This window comes from Oryza sativa, chromosome 1 (genome assembly GCF_034140825.1).
Source record: "Oryza sativa Japonica Group chromosome 1, ASM3414082v1".
Taxonomy (NCBI): domain Eukaryota; kingdom Viridiplantae; phylum Streptophyta; class Magnoliopsida; order Poales; family Poaceae; genus Oryza; species Oryza sativa.
This window is the reverse complement of record NC_089035.1, coordinates 25,330,863-25,347,170: the sequence shown is the minus strand read 5'-3', so window position 1 is coordinate 25,347,170 and position 16,308 is coordinate 25,330,863. Positions and strand designations below refer to the sequence as shown.

At 41.6% G+C, this 16,308-nt stretch overlaps 2 protein-coding genes across 3 annotated transcripts; both read left to right on the top strand.

Annotated features, from left to right (window-relative positions):
• The first annotated feature begins 426 nt into the window (after positions 1 to 426).
• LOC4326628 (uncharacterized) lies at positions 427 to 5,579 on the top strand. Of its 2 annotated transcripts, none has more exons than XM_015765737.3 (5): positions 427 to 595; positions 730 to 2,886; positions 3,547 to 3,607; positions 3,687 to 3,910; positions 5,097 to 5,579. In XM_015765737.3, exons 2-5 carry the CDS (start codon positions 803 to 805, stop codon positions 5,149 to 5,151), a joined length of 2,424 nt encoding a protein of 807 aa, XP_015621223.1. In that variant the 5' UTR covers positions 427 to 595; positions 730 to 802; the 3' UTR covers positions 5,152 to 5,579. The 2 variants fall into 2 exon arrangements, with proteins under 2 accessions (XP_015621223.1, XP_015621224.1); XM_015765738.3 differs by having other exon boundaries at positions 710 to 2,886.
• Positions 5,580 to 10,081: 4,502 nt separating this feature from the next.
• LOC4326627 (probable GABA transporter 2) lies at positions 10,082 to 14,986 on the top strand. Its single transcript, XM_015773331.3, has 6 exons — positions 10,082 to 10,196; positions 10,299 to 10,529; positions 10,897 to 10,994; positions 12,459 to 12,645; positions 13,254 to 13,384; positions 14,194 to 14,986. The coding sequence occupies exons 1-6, from the start codon at positions 10,106 to 10,108 to the stop codon at positions 14,818 to 14,820; spliced, it is 1,365 nt and encodes a 454-aa protein (XP_015628817.1). The 5' UTR covers positions 10,082 to 10,105; the 3' UTR covers positions 14,821 to 14,986.
• The last annotated feature ends 1,322 nt before the right edge of the window (positions 14,987 to 16,308 follow it).

Here is a 16,308-nt window from a genome sequence, read left to right as displayed (position 1 = left end):
TACTACCAAACTAAGAAAGTAGTTGAGATTGTGACCATTATCTTAGCTTCAGCCTGTTCAAGTGTTCATACGATGGATAAGTGATTGATTAACTACTAATTTAATTATCACTGTGGGTTATGCAGGACTGATGCTAAAATGCTAAATAATGGCTCTCCCAAGACGAAATGGAAAAGAAAAGAAAAGAAAAGAAGAGAGATACGGCGAATTCCATTTCACCAGCTGTACCCCACCTTTGCCGCTCGCTTCCACGTGGGCCCTACCTTTTGACCCCCCCACGTCAGCGGCGCAGCCAGATCATTCCAAAAGCGGACCACATCCCCACGAAACCCCACCGCGACCGACCCCCCCGGAAAATATACTAATTACAAACAGGTCCCTCGTGGGCTCGTGGGTATATATAAGGCTCTTTCAGTTGGCTCCCTCGTCGTCTCCGTTACCACGCGCACACTGCCACTGCGAGTGCCGTTCCCCTCCTCCTCCTCCTCTCTCCCATGGCGGAATCCTCGAGCCGCCCCACGAAACCCTAAATGGCGAGCCGGCGGCGCCGCCACGCCCCTGTGCCGTAGCCTCGCCGCAGCGAGCTGGTCGGAAGGTAATCCCCGCTTCGCCTCCCATCCCCCCGCGGAACCGGCGGATCTTACCTCATTTGGCATCTTCTCTGGATCCACTGCTGATCTGTTCCTCCACCGTCCCAACCGCCTCACAGATTTCTCTCAATCCGTGTAGAACACAGCGTCACCTCTCGATCCGCCAAGTGGTGGGGGAGTAGGAAGCGTGTCTTCTCCGGGAGGCGCGCGCCATGGGGAGCGATCTGAAGGAGATGAAGTACAGGCGGAGGATTGGGCTCGACGAGCGGGCGCAATGCAGCGAGCAGAGGGCGCTCGACTGGCACGCGCTGAAGCAGGACCCAGTGGAGTTGCTCCGCAAGCTGGACGAGCTGAGGGAGCAGATCACGAGGACCTGCCAGATCGTCGAGCCGCCGCGGGAGCACCGTCGGGCGGGCCGACGAGCGCTCTCGCTGCTCCCTGAGAACCCTGAGCCGCCACCAATGCCAGGGTATCACCGCTCACGCTATGGTGGTGGGCGGTATGGGCACGGCTTGCCGCCGAGCCCCTACGAGCCGCTGCGCCCTGAGATTGGGGAGAGGTACTCCAGACAGTCAAGTGGGCGGTATCGGCAGTATCAAGGGAGGCAATGGGATGGCTGTGGAGTTGGACATGGGAATTACAATCCTTCTTATACATGTTCCTGTCCGCATTGTCTACATGGACAGAGAACTGCACCACAAGAAGAGCACATTCCAATGGCGAGATACTTTGCTGGGCAGCATGAGTGCTACCGGTTTGAAAGGTCGCCATCTGTCTCATCGGACTATGACCGGAGGTCCGTAGCATCATCATTGTACTCGCATCGGTCGGTTTCAAAGAAGAGAGCAGAGTATTTCCGGAAGAAGGCAGAGCATCTTTGCCGTCCTGTTTATGGCGCCGCCCCTTTTGTTGTGTGCAGTTCTTGTTATCAGCTGTTGCAGGTTCCAATGGAAAAGTGTATGGGGAGGAATCGGCTGCAGTGTGGGTCTTGCTCTCAGATTGTCAGTTTGAAGCGTGAGGAGAAAGTTATCCCCTTCTCACCATCAGCATCCTTTTGTGTGCCCAAAATTGAGCAAGGTTCAAATGATCAAACTAGGCGAGATTTTGAGCACCAGCTCAATGAGTTTGCCAATTCTGCCTTTTATAATTTGAATGAGCATAGCAGCATGCAAATCAACATAGACTTTGGTGATGATCATTCAGTTTCTTCTTCCATTAGTCATGACAGGACTGAGAAAGGATGTGGATCAAGCAGGAGCATTCAGTTAAAAACAGATGGGCTCTTGTTGTCTCCAAGCAGATCTGGAGATATTGAGAGCCCGAAGGATATATTATGCGAAAGAGATGCTGAATGTCAGGTAGAACCTTCAGATGCTCGAGTCAGCCCATGTTCCCCAGTTTTAGAGGACAAACTTGTTGATCCATTGTGCAGCCAGGAAAAGGATAATAATAGTGAGGACCTAGGCATGGCTAATATATCTGATGTAAATTGCAAAGGAGAACACAAAGTTAATGATGATGATGATGGGAGTCTTAGTATGGGAAGTGAACAGAAGAGAAAGGAATGCGATGAAGATTCCCTTGTAGATGAAAGCATGTGCAAAACCCATGAACAGAAGAGCAAGGACGATCACTCTAGCCCTGAAGATGTTAGCAAAACTCATGAATTTGATAGTACAAAAGATAATATTAGCAGTGCTGTAGATGGAAATGAAAAGCATGAGTTTGAAAGCAAAAAAGATGATACCAATAGTCTTGAAGGTGAAAGTTTGAACAAGGAACATGAGCAAAAGAGCAAAGAAGACGAAAATAGTGGCCTTGAAGGTGAGAATGTTAAGAAGGGGTTTGACAAAAACAACAAAGAAAGTGAAAATAGTGCCCTTGAAGATGCCAATGCCCCCCTTGAAGATACTAGAAATGCCTCTGATGCGGCAAGCTTAAGCGAGATATCTGAAGAAAAGAAAACAGAGGAAGAAAATGGAAGTTTGGACCAGCCTTTTGTTGAAGATGGCAATGCCTTTGCAGAGAGTGGGGGATCATCATTTAATGAGCGTACAAATTCTGGTTTTTCCCGTGGTTCTTCTGAGACTGCATTAGAAGAAGATCAGCCCTCAACTGGAAAGAGTGGGGATTCGTCATTTTTTGCTGGTTTCCTGAAGAAGGGTTTCAAGGACCTTTCTTTATTTAATCAGTCCATGGACAGCGTTAAGGTTTCAATTAATGGCCATCCTATCTCTGAAAGAGCTCTTAAGAAGGCAGAGAAAAAAGCTGGTCCTGTTGAGCCTGGCTCGTATTGGTGAGTGATTGCTATAGTAACAAATTGTTTGGCAGTTTGCTGTATTTGTTTTAGTTTCACTGAATGGATTGGCTTGTCTTGGTCATAAAACTATAAAAGTTAATTTTGATAGAGCCACTCATCTGCAGCATACCACAATCACTTATCTAAATTACTAGTTTACTACAAGAAAACCTACATTATTGATGAAAATACTGTTGAGCTTCTTAACTTTGAACTTACATTAGTAGAACTGTTTTTCCCGTAGCCGCGCAATAGACTTTTATAACTGCAACATTTTGAAAATTATTGTGAATTTTTCACCCAATTTGGGGCTTTGTTTTGGCAATTGATAAGTATTACTTCCTCCGTTTCATATTATAAGACTTTCTAGCATTGCCCACAATCCACATTCATATATATGTTGATGAGTCTAGACATATATGTGTGCCTAGATTCATTAACATCAATATGGAAGTGGACAATGCTAGAAAGTCTTATAATCTGAAACGGAGGTAGTAAATATTATTCTGAAGTACGCATTATCTATCTAAGTTGTTTCATTTTAACGTTTTTTTGTTGGATATTTATGATAAATGCTGATATGATTAAATTTCTATTGGTTCATAGAGGATTTTTTAGCCAACATTAACAATTCTGGTTCTTCTGTTCGTGATACAGGTACGACTACCGTGCTGGGTTTTGGGGTGTCATGGGGCGAGAATGTATCGGCATTATCCCTGTAAGTCGAGTTATTTGTAAACTAAGGTGCTCTTAGAAAATTTTGTTCTAAACTTCTGATGATTTTTTAAAATGCGCAGCCATTCATAAGAGAATTCAATTACCCGATGGCCAGTAACTGTGCTAGTGGGGATAGTGGTGTTTTCGTGAATGGCAGAGAACTTCATCAGAGAGATCTAGATTTGCTTGTAGGAAGAGGGCTTCCACGCATCTCTGGCAAATCATATTCTGTAGAGATTTCTGGAAATATTACTGATGAAGAAACTGGCAAGAAGCTACGCAGTCTTGGCAAACTTGCTCCCACGTGAGTTTTTTTACATTTTGTACATTTTTTTTGTCCAAACAGTCGACTGCTTTATCTTATATAAGGCGTACCTTCTTTTTCTCAACATATATTGCATTTTTTTGAATATTAATTACTTTGTCCATTGGATTTTGCTCAAACTGCTTTAGTATAAAAGCAGGAACTTAGTAATGTATTCTGCTTTTCTTTTCCAGAATTCATTTGGCTCATGATCACAATCATGCTTTTTCTGAGATTAAACATCTGATATATCTCAAAAGCATAATGTCTGTGAATACAATTGATATCAAAGATATTTCACCATTTTGATCTTACCATTGTCTATTCTTTATTTGTTAACAATCCGTAGTGCTGATGTATATATAATCTTCCATCCAAGCATTGCAAGCTTACTTTGTTTTCCAACTTCCATCATAAAATCACCAAGGCCATGAACTTCATGTTGCTTGGCCATGATCATCCATGTTGCTTGTAATTTGAAATGATTTGAATTTGGGCTGAGCACTTGCAATTTGGCATTATAGCTGTATGGCTGTGTACATGCATTATCATCAGTCGTGTTTGCGGTAATGGTGTGTCATGTTGCATGCTAGAGCAATGTTTCCTGGCTCATTCTTAGAAGTAGGTATACATGGCTACTGGCTAGATCACTTAGCTTTACTAAGTGAAACATGTGAATTTCTTAGGACCATCTACTGGAAAACTCAACACGATGGAAAATAATCCCATACAGGTTGCCACAATTTATTTTATTTCAATAGTCATTACTACTAACTATTTCAGATCAAAATATAAAAAGTAGCACCACGGTTACTATAGGAATTCCACTAAATCTACACACAGTCATCGCACCAAACCTAAAGACCTTATCTAGTTTGATGCTCTGTCTAAATTAATATTTTTTGTCAGTCAAGGAATTTAAGGAAAAATGCACCTTTTCATGGTTCCTTCTAAAAAATTGTCTTTGTTCCTGCAGTAGCTCGTGGCACCCATTAGTAATGACAATAGTTTCTGTCGATCATTTTGTTCATATTTGGATGTAGATATTTTTTTGTTACAAACAATACAAAACTGTACTGGCACTGATGCAAGTCAATTTCTTAGCTCTCACCCAGGCATCTTGACAAATTTGCTTCTATTATCACTATCCCGATCGACTTACAGTTATCAAATTTTCCTTGAATAGGATTGAGAAGCTGAAGCGTGGTTTTGGCATGCATGTCCCTGAAGAGTTTAGATAGCTGGATAGTGGGTCTATTATTACTCCTACCCCTCGTAGCTGCAAATTGGAGGCAAGTTTGTGATATCTACTAATAGTGAGATTGAAGCTTTTTAAGTGTACCTCAAGCCTGGACTACGCAGCAAGTTGTGGTGTCCAAGAAGCTGGTAGATCACATGTTCCCATGATTTTACTATTAATAATCTTCCTCCTACTAATTCCAAACCTCCATGCCTTTTACTGAAACGATTCGATCTACCAGGCAGCTCTAACTTCTCTGCTCTGCCTGTATATGTTTCTTATCTGTGCTATCACCATGTTGGTATGTTGCCTCACCATGGGAAGCATTAGGTATATGTGCAATTGTCGGCTTGTAATATATTGGTAGAGCTATACATTTTTCTAATATATATTTGTAAATATATACTGGTGAATCACCTCTTGCGGGTATCACGGTCGCCGCCTCCCAGATTTGTATATTTGCAGTCTCACGGTCGCCTCCCCCTGAATCACCTTTTGTGACACCATGGTGCTAAAAAACTAGTCCGGAAGCCCAGCATGGTTGTTGTTCCACACTTTGCGGCACTCATGCTCCAAAATTTTTGGTAAGTACTTATATCCTTTCAGACCAAAGTAATTTCCTTACTGAAGTTTCTTGCACATGAACTGTACTGTAACTAAACCGTATTTGCCGGCTTGTGGCGTTTGTGTTAACCAGTTCATTGATTACGTTTGTTCCCCTTATGCTACTAACATAGTATTTTCTTTCAGACAACAACTCAAGTACTGAAGCACACATAAGCATTCAAGCATGCTAAAATTGACTTCCGGTTGGATGATTGGAGCCGGCTGTTTCTTCATGCGCTGATCAATCCGAATCAATTCGTTATATACCTGATAAGCCTCTGCCCCTCTTGTGTCTCCTACGAATATTTCTGTCATTGTTATTGCCCCTGGGCTAGAACTCGAGCTACCTTAAGTGGTCTGTGTTGCCGCGCGGCAATTGGCTCGCCGCGCCTCACAAGTCATCCACTAACACTGATTTCTACTACACCAGACAAGACAGGTCAGTACATTGTTGCCAGATCAAGACAGTGGTAAAAAAAGATTAGATAGATCCAATGAGCTCCCCTTTTCCATGTTAAAACAAAACATTACACGTAGAAAGATGGGGGGCTAGCCGTTTTCCACAGCCGCACTGCGTGTAGTGCGGTTCGACTCGGAGGTCCGAATCCTCGATTTTGCCTCCGCTACAGATGTTACACTGCGATCGTACATTGCGAGTGAAATAAAGAACTGCAATAATCAAGTAAGTTGGTAGCAAAAAGGAGCACAAAGTGTGTATGATTCAGTGTCGCGGAAATGTATGATCCGTGGTTGCAGAGGCAATCTTCCTGGAACGTCCGTCCAAGACAACGTTTTCAATCTGAATTCTGAAACATCCCGAACCGCAGGAAAGTTACCCAAGGTTTTCCACAGGTGCATCAGCTGTAATCTGGCGGTATCTTACCAACTTGGTTTTTCACTTTTCGTTCCTCCTAATATCGAGAAAATAATGGTCGGGGTACACCATCTCAGAGAGAGAGACAAACCTTTAGGGTACACCCTCCATCTAAAAAACAACTTCTAGAAACAAACCTAGACAGATGTTTATCCATATTTTTATCCATATTCGTACCTAGTTGGTTGTCTTAGAAAAAAGGACTAACTTCCAGGATGAACTAGATAGATGTATATCATATTCATATCTACAAATTGACTTTTTAGGAACGGAGAAAGTACGCCGGTATGGCATATCCTATTTACTGGTATAAATTGATCTACGGAGGCCTAGGATAATTGGTTACTTTTACAGATTATTTGTCCCGTGCTTTAAAAAATACATGATTTATCTAAAACTCTTTTACGTCAGTACTGCTTAGATCATATTTATTTTTCATCCATATAAACAAATCCATCATCCATCGGCTCTTCATCCAAAAACAACAGGGTGGTGTCCTTAAATCTACATTCAAACGCTACCAAGAATTTTTAGAAATCAAAATTGAAAAATGGACTACCTATTTATCAAGTGAAGTTACTTAGTTTACCACTCTTATTAACTCGTATCCAACAGTTCCTATGTTTACTTTGTTCTTGGACTGAAAAAGGTGAAACAATTGTAATAAAACGAAAAAAAAGTGTAGCTTGGTTAATACAATTTTTAGGTAAATCGACATAAATAAAATAGCGAATAAACCAAACTAATTGCTACAACAAAACTCAACAAAGATTCTGCCTATGAGTTCGTCATTTTTTGTTTTTACAACGATATGATTATTGATGATTATGTAAATCCATTGATTTCTGTAGATAAATTAGGGCCCCTTTGAATCGTAGGAATGAAAAAACGTAGGATTAGAAAAAAAAAGAATACTGATAGGAATGAAAGTGCAAAATAGAAGATTGCAAAACATAGGAATGACCGTTTGATTGGATCACATGAAAAACATAGGAATCGAATGAGAGAGATAGACTCAAAGGAAATTTTTCAATAGGTTGAAGCTCATGCTAAATTTTCTCCAAAATCTCTATAGGATTGTCCATTCCATAGGATTTTTAAAAGATATGATAGGAATCAATCATTTACTTCAAAGGCATTCATAGAATTTTTTACTATAGAATTTTTATGTTTTTCTCTGAATCAAAGGTGCCCTTAGAGTGTGCACCTTGGTATCTAGTTTTTAGGGGGCTGTTTGTTAGGTGGTTCTGCGGCTACGACTGCAGTCGCCCACAGCTGCCTTGTGACCAAAACCTATATTTTTTTTGTTGTTGACAAAGCTAGAGGAGATATTTATAACCAATTAAATAAGGTGGCGATATTTAGCACGGACTACCTTTCTCACCTTTCTTGTCAAAGTGGTCATGCAAAAGCCATTACAAGTAAATAAATGTTGTAGTACTAGATGACATCCTGTGTGTTACCGTAGGATGGTGCTATAGTACAGTTGTAAAAATGCAAATATGAACCAAATGCTATAAATCTCACCAAAAAAATGATTCTATCCAACAACCAAAAAGAAATCATGGAAGCTAGAAAGATTATGTGATAATTGGAATGCTAAAGCATCATCCGAGAGTGTCAAAGATAAGTGATGATGTGATTTTTATGGCTCTTTTATAGCAATAGTTACGGTAAGCGAGTTCCAGTTAAATAGAATATAAAGATTTAACGAGTGAAAAGAACATTTATCAAAGATCTAGGGAAAACACAAGAAAAAGAATAAAATATCCTAGATAACTAATGGAAAAGAATAGGTTACTCAATGCCAGCAATAACTCTGAAAAAGGAGAAAGAGGGGCTTCCGAGTAGTGACAACCTTCAATAAGTTGTAGGCTAGAGCCTAGGGTGTTATCACCTCTCTCTCAACAAGTTTACCTTTGTTCTCCATCAATCAACTGTTCATAAACGAGTAAATGAGAGCGGACAACATAATTTGCACTAATTTTCATGAGTTCTATTATATTTAAAGTTGTATTAGGGGAATTTGATAAAGTTTAGTTGAGGCAGTTTTGTTCACCGAGCCAAACACTAAAACACACTCATCGTCATCGTGACTAAATTTTGGTAAGGTTTGGTTGTGGTAACTTTGGTCACCAACTTAAACACGCTCATCTCGCTTTGCTACCATTTGGTCGTGTAATTAGTATCCAGTAGTTTAGCCAAACATTCCCAACGAAATGAAACAGGGGGCCAAATAGAAGGGCTTAAAATGGGATAAAACAAAACTTTCTGTCCAAAAATGGGAAATGTAAAGCCACGTGAACATCACAAAAATTTGGCAAAATGAGACAATAATGATTGCCATCGATCCAAACAATCAACAATTCTAGAAAGCATCCAAGGGTGTTTAGGGTAAAACTTATAGTATAGTTCTATTTATCCAAAAGATATAAAATCAACTAAAAAAATAAAAAAATAGAAAGAAAAAACACACACTAAAATCAACAAAAAATAACTTCTAAAATTCAAATTCCGACGATAGCCTATAAGCCAACAAGCACAATTTTTCATTAGCACGCTTGGTTTGGGCGTTTTGATGTTACAAATTCCTCGTTTTTTAATTAGCACACGCTTCCTAAACTATTAAATACTCCTCTCTGTTTCAGGTTATAAGATGTTTTGACTTTGGTCAAAGTCAAACTAATTCAAGTTAGACTAAGTTTACATTACCAAATTAGTTTTATTAAATTAATAATTAAATATATTTTTATAATCAATTTATCTTGAGTCGAAAATATTACTATTTTTTTCTATAACCTTGGTCAAACTTGAAGCAGTTTGACTTTGATCGAAGTCCAAACATCGTATAACCTGAAACGGAGGGAGTAATGTTTTTATACTAAATATATAGAAGTTTTCTTAAAAATCAAATAAACTTATTTTTAAGTTTATAATAATTGATACTTAATTATTATGTGCTCATCTTTTGCATGCAAGTGAAAAGTTAACCGCTACCACTCAATAGAAGTGAGTCTAATGAATCTAGTCAGATTGGCCAATTTGATTTGTTTTACTCTAATCCGAAGACGACGACGTCCACTTGGAACAGAGCCCTTTTAATTAACCTCCTCACGTCCTCACCTCACCGCCGATCCGGCCACGCAGCATAAATACGGGGGCCGGGCGCCCAACGAGAACCAAACAGCTACTCCTACTAGTAGACGATCAACTGATCAAAGCGGATCCCCGCAAAGCCTCTGGCACTCGCAGTTGGAGCAGTAATCGCGAGATTACAACATTTAATCTCCTCGTTACCGCTCAATTAACGCACCGATTAAGTTGGTTCATCAGATTAGGGGCTTGGGATTTACACGCATCCACAGAGAGAGAGAGAGAGTGGCCGAGCGAATCCTCTCCTCTTCGCGTCGCCTTTGCCGCGTATAAATACCGTGGCGTGGCGTGGCGCGGCACGGGACGACTGGAGACGAAGGCGATGGCGCACGCGGCGTTCGACGCCGAGGCCGGCGCGGCCGCCAAGCCGCCCGCCGCCGACGCCGGCGCCGCCTTCGTGCTCGAGTCCAAAGGTAGGTCACACCCCTCCACCCCCCGCCCGCCTTCCGCGCGCAATGCGAGGGCTGATTCTGCTGTGATCTGTGGTTGGGTCCCGTCGCGGGGCGACCTTGCAGGGACGTGGTGGCACGCCGGGTTCCACCTGACGACGGCGATCGTGGGGCCGACGGTGCTGACGCTGCCGTACGCGCTGCGCGGGATGGGGTGGGCGCTGGGACTCACCGTGCTCACCGCCGTCGGCGCCGTCACCTTCTACGAGTACTCCCTCATGTCCCGCGTCCTCGAGCACTGCGAGGCCCGCGGCCGCCGCCACATCCGCTTCCGCGAGCTCGCCGCCGACGTCCTCGGTATTACTATTAACTCCCCTGATCCATTCCTTTCCACTGCACCCCATCACCACACGCACATGACATTCCCGTGTATTGCCCCATGTGCGTTCGGTGCAATGCCCACAAGCGAAGCAGACAGCTTTAGCTACCCGCATCAATGCTCGTTTGGACGCAGCGCGGCGCCGCGCGCGCGCCTTTGTGCACGGGCGGCGGTGGAGCAGCCAGCGACACAGTCACACTAGCTGCCGTGCTGTTGCCGACTCGCCGCCATGCTCCCATTAATTAGGATGGCGCGCGTTGGTGAGCTCGCCAACGCAAAGACACAAAATTAATTATCGACATGATAGTATCGCTTTTTCTTTTGTTCGTCTGCTCCTGCACGCAGGGTCCGGGTGGATGTTTTACTTCGTGGTCATCGTGCAGACGGCCATCAACACCGGCGTTAGCATCGGCACCATCCTGCTCGCCGCCGATTGCCTCGAGGTGCAAATCGTTGCTTCCCATAACCCCCTTGAACTCTCTGTCTGATATGCATATAAGTTTAAGCTCATACTATTGCCAATTGCTGTTGTCTATGATTGGTTTATTGTTCGGAACAAAGTTTTCATGTCGTTTGTGTTTGGACAAGCTGTAGTATATCCAACAAATTGGGAATGCCTGGACATAGTTGCCGTACAAAATCAAGAAGCTATCATGCTCTTAATGTGAATGTAGAATATGAATAAGATATCGTATTGCATAGATCAATAAATATTTGGCCATCCATGTTTGTTGTGATCTAAATGGTTGGCTCTGATGAATTTGACTCGAGCTGCTTCAGGATAGGAGGGTTGCTTTCTGTTATCCAGTATCCACTGACGCAACGACAGAAATTCAAACTAGTAAGAAAGCTGGTCCCAGACGATATGCTGGCATGCTAATTTTGCTAATGCGTGTGGGAGGATTCATACTATGGTTATTAATATTTTATTGGCTTTGCTTGTGGGTTTGTAATATGCAAGCAAGTCATAATCATGCAACCAATAAGTAATACTACCTCCGTCCAAAAATAAGTTTAGTTTTGCACGGTTCATATTTAACGTTTGACCGTTTGTCTTATTTGAAAAAAAAATTATGATTAGTATTTTTATTGTTATTAGATGATAGAACCTGAATAGTACTTTACGTGTGACTTTTTTTAATAAAAAATTCATAAATTTTTCAAATAAGACGGACGGTCAAACGTTGGATACGGATACCTATGGCTGCACTTACTTTGGGATGGAGGTAGTAAGTAATAACGAAGTCCTGCAATGGATATTGATGGCTATGCATCGCTCTAGTAGTTCTAATTTGAAACAGGTATAGGTTGTTTCCTGTTCATTTGATTGCAAATATCCACAATAAAAGCTAAACTTATTTTTGGAACAAAACCTGATCACTGATTGTAAAAGCAAAGGAAATAAACCCTATGCTGCTGTGCAATTTTCATGTGCTTGTACTTCTGACCTTGGAAGGATTGAACATATGGCTATTGAAGGCTAACTCTAAAATTACATGATTTTATTCGTAGCATGTCTGCATAGCTGTCAACATACATCATTTTTTTTAGAGCTTAAAATTGTATGGAGGAAGAAGATATTCCAATCCTTGCATAGTCTCTTGCCTGCAACCTAAGTACTTCTATACTAAGTTCAGACAAGAAAACAATAAGGGGGCAGAATGATAGAACAGAACTGGCAATCCCATATTTTTTCTGTCAGAAAGGAGTCAGTACTGTAGTCGGCCTGCTAGTAATTACAATCTTCTAAAACTGTAAAGTCATTTACAGTTAGTGAAATTGCATAACAGATTTCGTCTATTGGCATGAAAAAACAACTAATTAATAACTTCTTTCTGTTCAGTGTTCACAGCTCAAATTATCAGTTGCAAAATTGGATAAACTGGTCTTTTGTTGTGCCCAAACAGATCATGTATACGAGCCTTTCTCCCAATGGTCCCCTGAAACTGTACCACTTCATCATCATAGTAGCTGTGGCGCTGGCCTTCCTCTCCCAGCTACCATCATTCCATTCCCTGCGGCACATTAACTTTGCCTCTCTGCTCTTGAGCTTGGGCTACACCATCCTTGTATCTGCTGCTTGCATTGGTGCAGGTATATCGCCTGAACTCTCGCGTCACATGTTCATTCCTCTCTGTGTTCCCAGAACTTTTCTGTTAAGATTTCAGAGAAACTTATGCTGCAGCAGATGGAGGAATTAGATTCCACAAAAGGTTGGGAATTAGATCGGGAATCAGATGCCCTATATCTATCAGTAGTATTCTTCATAAATATACAGTAAATTCTGCTCCATTGTTTATATAAACACAAGACAAAATACAAATGGAATGAACGTGATTACTGCGCTTTGCAGCCAATTCTTTTCAGTTGTTTTTTGATGCATGATAACGGAACAAACTCAACTAGGTATGATATGTCCACAAAACGCATTACTGTCGTTACTTATTAGACGTTTCAGATTCCAGTAAAAACCATTAGGAATTTTAACTTTTATGCCATTTTGTACCTGTAATTCTAATTTAGGCACAACACAAGCTATTTGATTGGTTTGGCCAGAACCAGACTTAACAAATTCATGATTACTAGTTCTTCAGCTACGCTATATCAGAAAACAAAATTGTACAACTGAGGGCTGCAGTTTGCACTGGTAGTTTAAGTGTCTAACTCTCATTGTCCTAGATGTTAACCATCATTCTTAACAGGTCTGTCAAAAGATGCTCCGGGGAAGGATTACACGCTTAGCTCGTCCAAATCAGAACAGACCTTCAATGCCTTCCTCTCTATTTCTATCCTGGCTTCTGTTTACGGCAACGGCATACTGCCTGAAATCCAGGTATTCATCATTGCGTCTTCTGACTTTTGATCAAGAAAAAAAAATCTGACTTAACGTACCTAGATCTAGATATGTTAAACACTTATCAGAAAAATCCCTTAGTGGAATCCAACAAGAGTTCTATGGCCATATTGGTAGATTCGCTAGTACTCTGAAATTACATGCTAGCCCTTTTTAGACTATCTGTTCCTCTGGAAATTATAAAGGAAAACACCGAAAACTGTAAGCCACCGCAATAGGGACTACCTATACATTTGTCGACAAATTTTTCTCCAAAAATTTGATAGATGTAATTATAGTACAATCGTAGTGTAATTACACTGTAACTTATATGTAATTACACTGTAACTTGCATGTAACTACAGTGTAACTTATATGTAAGTTTCACATAATTTTGAATCGTTGGATCTATTACAAGATTTGTTTTGGTGAGAAAGAAAACAAATCATAGCACACACATATGTGAAAGAATTTGTTCCCACGACCTCCATTTTACCGAAATAACATGTAACGGAGAGATTTTTGAAAGTTACATACAAGTTACACTATAGTTACAGTGTAATTACATGCAAGTTACAGTGTAATTACACTACGATTGTACTGTAATTACATCTGTCAAATTTTGGGGGAAAAATTTGTCGACAAATATATAGCAAAATCGCCGCAATATGGTCCAACTGACGCGACAGGCTGGGCTTATTGGGCTCCTAAAATTAAGCCCATATCAATTGTTAAAAAGCCCATATGAAGTGTTATGCGGGCCTATTTAGAAGATTTATGGTGGGCCGTTTTCAAATCGGCGTTTGCAGGCCACGTTGGCGCCACCGGCGGCCGGGAAGATGATGAAGGCGCTTGTGCTGTGCTACTCCGTCATAGCCTTCGCCTTCTACATCCCTTCGATCACCGGCTACTGGGCGTTCGGCAGCCACGTCCAGTCCAACGTCCTCAAGAGCCTCATGCCGGACACCGGCCCGGCCCTCGCCCCGACGTGGCTGCTCGGCCTCGCCGTCCTCTTCGTCCTCCTCCAGCTCCTCGCCATCGGCCTCGTCTACTCCCAGGTGGCGTACGAGATCATGGAGAAGAGCTCCGCGGACGCGACGCGGGGGAAGTTCTCGCGGCGGAACGTGGTGCCCCGGCTGCTCCTGCGGACGCTCTACCTCGCCTTCTGCGCGTTCATGGCGGCCATGCTGCCCTTCTTCGGCGACATCGTCGGCGTGGTCGGCGCCGTGGGGTTCATCCCGCTCGACTTCGTCCTCCCCGTCGTCATGTACAACATCGCGCTCGCGCCGCCCAGGCGGTCGCCGATGTTCCTCGCCAACACGGCCATCATGGTCGTCTTCTCCGGCGTCGGGGCCATCGGCGCATTCGCCTCCATACGGAAGCTCGTGCTCGACGCTGGACAGTTTAAGCTCTTCAGCAACAACGTCGTGGACTAAATTGAATTATATATGTCCGTATATAGGAGGTATATATATATAGGCAGCATATATATATATATATCTTCTAGCTAGGTCCTTAATTACATTGTATCTTGAGAGGTATATAGCTTAATTTGTTACTTCTTTCTTCGGGCGTACAGATATAGTTACATATAACGCCATATATCGGGCTGTATTAGCTACGTACCTATGTGTGTGTGTGTCTATATATATATATATATATATATATATATATATATATATATATATATATATATATATATATATATATATATATATATATATATATATATATATATATATATATATATATATATATATATATATATACACACACACACACACACATATATATATATGTGTATATACGTGTATACGTGTATACATATATACATATATATATATATACATATATGTGACTACATTCATTAACATCTATATGAATATGGACAATGATAGAAAATCTTATAATCTGAAATGGAGGTAGTAGTATATATAATATTTCACTGGTGAAGTTAAATGCATGTAGTTTGTACGAGCAAATGTGCATTTGCAATATAGAAATCGTCGGGGCTGCTTTTTTGAGCTACACAACGATGACACATGCTTTGAGCTCCAGTCATATCGCCGTAAGTGTTTATTTTTTTTATTCGTGTGGCTTCTTAGCCGGGTTTTCCTAATTAATACATCCGTCTCTTAATATAATATTATTTACTATTTTGTTGTAGCGTTTGATCACTCGTCTTATTTTAAAAAATTGTACAAATATAAAGACAAAAAATTGTTCTTAAAGTAGTTAAATAGTGCAATTAAAATGTTAAAATATTATATTAGAGTACGGAGGGAGTAGTGTGTTTGTGAGATTTTTGGTTCGGATTTTCTTAAACACTATGCCAAGTCTCTTACTGTTAAACGAAAACAGACGATCCCGGCCCTATCCTCTTTTGATCATTTTTTTTTAAAAAAAACATGTATAGCAAGAGTTAATGAGAGAACAATGGATAGAATCAAACAATAAACTTGAATGAATTAAAGAAGAAATGTCGATTCCTTCATGCTGTCGTGGTGATCCTCAATTCCTCACTCATCAAGGAAGCTTAAGTCGATTAGACTGGACATTTCACACTGCTACAGAACCAGCTATCTATCTGTCAGGCTGTAACGAGTCAAGTAGGACCGTCGTATATAGTGGTTGGAACTTGGAACTAAGGGCCGTTATAAATAGGGTTAATTGGATCCATGCCACTATAAATAGACCAAATTAAAAAAATACCACTACTATTCCGATATCGTTGGATCCATGCATCGTCCCGGAGGGAAGTTGCCGTCGCAGGCCGTCGAGACGAAGCCCTGTGCGTCGTCTCCCCCTTTCTGTTTCGTGTGGTAGCCGCCCCTAGTGCCTCCCTTCGCCTCCAGCTCAGCTCCAGCTCCGCCGTTGACTCTACCGAGGCCGGCACCGGGTTCTTGCATTCCACGGCGTCGACG